Source organism: Nicotiana tabacum, chromosome 23 (assembly GCF_000715075.1).
Source record: "Nicotiana tabacum cultivar K326 chromosome 23, ASM71507v2, whole genome shotgun sequence".
In the NCBI taxonomy this organism is placed as follows: Eukaryota; Viridiplantae; Streptophyta; class Magnoliopsida; order Solanales; family Solanaceae; genus Nicotiana; species Nicotiana tabacum.
Window position 1 is genome coordinate 136,019,314 of NC_134102.1, and position 5,964 is coordinate 136,025,277.

The window sequence follows — 5,964 nt, forward strand, 5'->3', positions numbered from 1 at the left end:
TTTGGTTTCTTTAGTCATCCATTGTTTTTAGAAAAAAATTAAATTAAAATACTTTGAAAGGAAATGGCAAACGGCTAAAATTCAAAAAAAAAAAAGGAAAAAGAAAATAATAAAGAATAGGATATAAGAAATAAGTAAACCTCGTGTAATCTTGTGCAATTCCTTTCCCCAAGTACAGAGCAAGGCAGAGAACATCAAGGCAACAATTTTAGGGAAAGAATAGGACAACCAGCAATTCCTTTCCTCAATGCCAAGGCATAAACCAAAGTCTTTACACTTTCTCAATCATGGGTTAATAAATAGATTATTACAGTTTCTATAGTGCTGCTATATCAATTAAAAATGGCATTTTCAGGCCAACTTCTCCCACATATTTTATGGTCCAAACCAGAGTTTAGGCATAGCCGGAGCATCCTTCCGTTAAAGGCTAACTATGAACCAGTCAAAATACTATCACAACGAAAACTTGATATACAAAGCATCAAGAGAAAATCAAACTGTTTGGTCACATTTTCAATGTCACATCCCGATAATGGCACGAGTCCATCTTCTCCATCCGAAACAATCAAGAAATTCTACTCTAGCATCAACAACAACGACCTGAACCAACTAGCACTACTCATATCTGAAGATTGTTTCTTTGATGATTTCTCCTATACTCGACCATTCAAAGGGAGAAAGGTAACCTCAATCTTCTCTCAGAAATATGAAAGTATAGTAACTTTGTCTAATTCTTGAAGCTCCTATTTGCAAATATATGCAGGAAGCTTTGAAACTTCTGGAGAAACTAACCACATGCATGGGTAAGAACACAAAGTTCTGCATTGAACAAATTTATGAAGGAGTTGATCTTACAACTGTGGTAAACTGGCACTTAGGTAAGGCCAAATCACCTATTTCTCACATTTAGAGAAAATGCATATAAGTTGAAACTTGAGAAACTATATTTTGGTAAATGCAGAGTGGAAGAAGAAACAGGTTCCTTTCACAAGAGGCTGCAGCTGCTACGAGTTATCAAGAGATGGTGAACAACTAATTATAAAGTAAATTTCAAACTTTTCTGAAGCCATGTTAACTTTTAAGACTACTACTTTGTACGCCGCACAAGTACTAAAAGTTCCAGAAATGGAAATTTTATGCAGGAAAGCTCAGGTAATCATTGAATCGCCAATCAAACCAGGAAGCTTTGCTTTGGTATGAACACCGCCAATTTTCTATATTTCAGAAAAAGAGCAAATTATACAATCTAATTCATCAACAAGATGTCTTTGTTCAGTTCCTATTTCATTAACACACGTGGTGTTCATGTTCTTGACAAAAAGCAGGACGTGTTCCAGACGGTCATTTCAGTGTTTGATACTTTCCCTGAGGCATCACGTATGTTGATTTCTTTAATATTCTTTATACTTTCACCAACAAGAGAAGAAAATATTCTCAACGGGACAAAAAACATTTCCTATGCAGGGTTGTTCTTGATGAATCCCCAAGTGGTACAAACTATCTACGATATGGCACTCAAGCCAAGCATAGGTCCAATTATTGCCTGGTACCGCAAGCTATGGAGTATCACAGTCACCGTTCTTACACTTATTTACAAGTTATTCCTTTACATTATAGAGATGTTCCACAAGTAGAAGATATGCACAGCTTGCCAATTCAAGACATCGGACAACATTTCAACGACTTATTTTTCCTACATAAAGATAGTAGACAAGATAGACTTCACATTTAACAAGACTCTAAAACCTTCAAAAGTTTCTTACTTCTATAGGCAGAAGAAGGCATATGCCATTAACCATCTCAGCTGTCAATCATCGTTGCTATCTCGTCTCGACCATGATTCAAGCAATGAAAGAGCAACTAGAGGTCCAAGGAAAGGAGGAATTGGAGGCGGCCTGCTAAAAGCAACAAGGGGTTCAATGTTCTCCGTCTTCATCTGGGCTTCTCCAGCATCATCATTTGCTTGCTTCTTAGGGATCATTGTTCCAACTACATCAATGTTGCCATTATTCAGTTTATCAAAACAAATACAACAGTAAATCAAGTAGTCAACATTAATATCCTTAACTACAATTTTCTTGTACATTTGTAATAACAATTCTATCTTTATCCGAATTAATTAGACACTCTTTGTTTTGGAACGTTCCTAATATACTCGACACAATTCCAGTGACAATATTTTTTTTATACAATTTTCAAAAGATTCAAGAATTCAAATTCATTTAAAATTTCATATTTTAAACATTTCCGTGTCAATTTTTCTATCCCACTGACTTTTCATACTCACTCTGTTCCGATTTATATGACACCGTTTGATTCCGTAACGGGTTTAATAAAGAAATAAAGACTTCGAAACTTGTAATCTTAATCAAGCCATAATATTTGTGTAGATAAAAGCCACTCATTGAGGGTTTAATAGTATTTTAAAGTTAAATGATTAAATTACATCCAAATAGAGAAATATGTCATTTTCCTGGAATGGACTAATAGGAAAAATAGTGTCACATAAATTGGAAGTAGAGAACATTAGTTAGTTATATTCTCTACAAACACTAATATAATATAAGTCAAATTAACATATAAACTTGTATCTAGACAAAAATCTAAATAAAGTGGAGTGTATATTTGTTATGTACGTAATCATATATTAGTCAAAAAATGGCAGCCTAATGCATAAGGAATCTCGCATCCGCCCAGGGTTCGTGAAAGTGACGCACCCAAGGGGTATGATATAAACAGACTACACTAATGTAGTGTTTGACAATGATAAAAGTGCTTAAAAGCACTTACTTTTAGGCATGAAAAGTATAAAAATAAGGTAAGAGGGTGTTTGTATTGGCTTTTAAAAATTAGCTTTTAAGCTAAAAGCCAAAAGTCATAAGTTGGTAATACCCAACTTTTGGCTTTTGGCTTATTTTTGTACGCCTAAAAGTAAAGTAAGTGCTTTTAAGCATTTTTTTCGGTGCCAAACACTGCTTCACGGCTCGAACCCGTGACATAAGGTTCCTTTGTAATTATATAATTAGTGCTCGTACATAAAGAAAGCATAACATTGAGAAATTACCCAATTTTCCTCCGGCTGGAACCATGGTTTTGAATTTGGTTAGAGCAGGAACTAAAGTTTCAGTTCGAATCATAGGTGCAATTCTTCTTACCCTTTCACCAAATCCTGCAAATCATAGAAAAATGTGTGAAAAATAAACATAATGTTGAATTGCCGATCCAACAGGAAACCCCATGATTACAAGATTGATGAAATTGTAGAAACCGTACCAGAAAATCTTAAATTCTTTTGTCCTAAAAACTTCCCAAAAACTGATCTTTCGCCTTAGTAGAAGAGAGAGAAGAGATGTTATGTCAGCAGTTCGAAGGTGGTCGGATATTGCAGGAACAAGAGCGTTGGAGAATGTTCTTGAAAGTTCAAGCGGGCCTAGCTGTTGTTTGCCTACAGCCCTGATTTTAATGGGTCTCTATATGGGCCTCATTGTAATTAAGATACTTGGGCCTACGTAGTACTGAGATTTGCTAATAGGCCCATTTTAGTCGGGAGATTTGCAAGAATGGCCTTGAAAGTGGGTAATTTTGAGTTTTTGACCTCACTTGCCTCATCGGCAAAACTTTAAGTTTATCAAGTGTTGCCTCTCATTTGTCTCATGGGCAACACTTTTGACTTTTGACCTTAAAGGTTTGCTCATAGGGGGGCCCGGAACCTAAATGTGGTCTTTGTGGACTCAAATGACCGAAATGAGTGAAAAATAACATTGTGACCAAACACGTTTTGGACGTTACGGTATAGCGCCCTTTAAAAGGGTGGTCTGACTTTAACAAAACTGCCAGGTATAACGCCTTTATAAACGGCGCTATACATATTTTGTGAGCCCACAAATAACTCTTTTGCGCTTAACTGACATAACAATAATTCAAATGAGTATAGCTCCCTTTTAAAGGGCGCTATACCTCAAAAAATTCGAACCCCCGGATTGGGCATTGCCTTATTTAAAGGTGTTAAGGATTTTGCAAAAATTCATTCAGAAATATTCTCTACTCCTATTAAATTTTTCTTCTTGTTAAATTCTCAAGCATTTTGTCATAATGTCTGAAGAGCGAAAAGTAAGGGTTTCATTATATTGGGGGGTGAGGTTGTGGTGGCGAATAACTCAGTGAGCTATAGTTTATCTCCATAGTATCATGTTAAGTTGCCACTTACAATAAAGTACGATAGACTTGTATCGTTGTTGTGTAATAAAATGAGTGTGAGCAAACGTTCGGTGAACCTTAAAGAAACTGGAAGATATCCGTATTCTGTCACTCCGCAAGGGGTTGCTTGTTACGCTGAGTTTAACATCGAGGATGATGAAACTTTGAGTGATTTTTTGAGGACTCCGGATGAATACCGAGAGTTTCTTTTGATAAAAATGTTGGAAATGTACGTGAAGGTTGAAGACATTCACAATAATGAGGTTGCGCAAAGCAGGGATAACCCTCAGTCATCGGGTGGTTATTTTGGAGCAATTTTTGCCGAACAGGTTCCGGCTAAAAGAGTTTGGCTTATTTAAACTTATCTCCACGGGCGAATGAGGAGCGAGAAAATAATTTCTCTCCTACTTTACATAATCCACAAGACGAGTGGTAAACTTCAATTTTTCTTTATGTTATGATGTTTATTTTTGTTGTATTGAATTTGTATTAACACTCATATATTCCACATGAGGTACCAACCAGATATGAATTTTACAAGTCATGAACCCACGCCCAGTTGGAATATGCATAGTTCTGGTGTGTTGGATCATGGTGGTCCATCCGGGAGTCATCACCATTAGGATAATGTCCATCATGGGATGTCAACACATTACGACTTGTAAGTGAAGTGCTATAGCTATATGTAAAGTATTTATCAATTTGAGTAGCTCATTATTTTGTTGTTTGTGCAGTGAAAATGAGCAAGTTGAACCTCCTGTCCTGACTCAATTGCCCGAAGACTACATATTTAATCGGGATATGGTAGATGCACAGAGTCAGGAAAGAGAACAGTGATTATAACAACAATGCCGATGAGTCCGGAGATGACACACCCTTCCCTAATGAGGGTGGTGATGAGGAGGAAGAGAATGCTGGACCTGATTTGATGAGGGAGCATGCTCCACCCCTATTAGACCAAGAGCGTACGAGTCCCAAGTGCCGTTTCATTCAAGGGAGATTCCCTACCTTGATTATTTTCCAAGTATGCCGGATGTGGATGCCCTCACAAGGGATATTGATGAAATTCGGACAGTAGTGTGGGATGAGTCTAGACCAACGGTGCTGGCAAATGGCATGCTTTTTCCTGATAAAACGCGCCTAAGCAGGGCGGCGAAAATGTATAACGTAAAAGAGTGTCGTGAGATGACGGTATGAGAGTCAACTCCGGATGTATACAAGATTGTTTGTCGTAGATGGTTTACGGATTGTCATTGGATGCTGCGTACGAGCAAGAAGAAAACATGTATGTGGAAAGTGGGTAAATACATTAGCACCCACACTTATGAAATGGACACATTCAGTGGGAATCACTTCAACTTGGATGTTGGCTTGATTTCTCTTGTCCTGATTTCACACATTGAAGCGTCCATAAGGTACAAGATCAAAGGGTACATTACATCCGTCCACCAGAAATATGGTTGTACCATTACCAAAAGAAAGGCATTTCTTGGGCGCAAACGTGCGTTTGAAATTGTTTATGGTAACTGGGATAAGTCATTTGCAGTTCTACCCAAGTACATGGCCTCATTGCAACACTTTAACCCCGGGACCGTTGTTGAATGGAAACTTGAGCGGATTTCGGGAATACCAGAATATATATTCAAATACGTGTTTTGGGCATTTAAACTAGCAATTGATGATTTTCTGCATTGTCGGCCGGTAATATCCATAGACGGCACTCATGTCTATGGAAAGTATGATGTTAAGCTGTTGATCGTCGTTGTA

At 37.4% G+C, this 5,964-nt stretch overlaps 1 protein-coding gene and 1 long non-coding RNA gene across 3 annotated transcripts; one reads left to right on the top strand and one right to left on the bottom strand.

The window, feature by feature from the left end:
- The first annotated feature begins 216 nt into the window (after positions 1–216).
- LOC107786483 (uncharacterized) lies at positions 217–2,139 on the top strand. Of its 2 annotated transcripts, XM_016607972.2 has the most exons (6): positions 217–681; positions 764–878; positions 962–1,043; positions 1,143–1,194; positions 1,326–1,377; positions 1,465–2,139. In XM_016607972.2, exons 1-6 carry the CDS (start codon positions 343–345, stop codon positions 1,632–1,634), a joined length of 810 nt encoding a protein of 269 aa, XP_016463458.1. In that variant the 5' UTR covers positions 217–342; the 3' UTR covers positions 1,635–2,139. The 2 variants fall into 2 exon arrangements, with proteins under 2 accessions (XP_016463458.1, XP_016463457.1); XM_016607971.2 differs by having other exon boundaries at positions 1,326–1,772.
- On the bottom strand, positions 1,851–3,433 carry LOC107786484 (uncharacterized). The gene is made up of 3 exons (XR_012706023.1): positions 3,274–3,433; positions 3,065–3,169; positions 1,851–1,989 (listed from the first exon to the last, which is right to left on the bottom strand). It is a non-coding gene; the product is annotated as an uncharacterized LOC107786484 (long non-coding RNA).
- Between the last annotated feature and the right edge of the window lie 2,531 nt (positions 3,434–5,964).

What these genes read in the sequence shown, in the direction of transcription:
- LOC107786483 (XM_016607971.2), top strand. Translation starts at nt 343, where the DNA reads ATGGCATTTTCAGGCCAACTTCTCCCACATATTTTATGGTCCAAACCA. An exon ending in TGTGGTAAACTGGCACTTAG is followed by an intron (nt 879 to 961) that starts GTAAGGCCAAAT and finishes TGGTAAATGCAG; the next exon opens with AGTGGAAGAAGAAACAGGTT. An exon ending in AACCAGGAAGCTTTGCTTTG is followed by an intron (nt 1,195 to 1,325) that starts GTATGAACACCG and finishes GACAAAAAGCAG; the next exon opens with GACGTGTTCCAGACGGTCAT.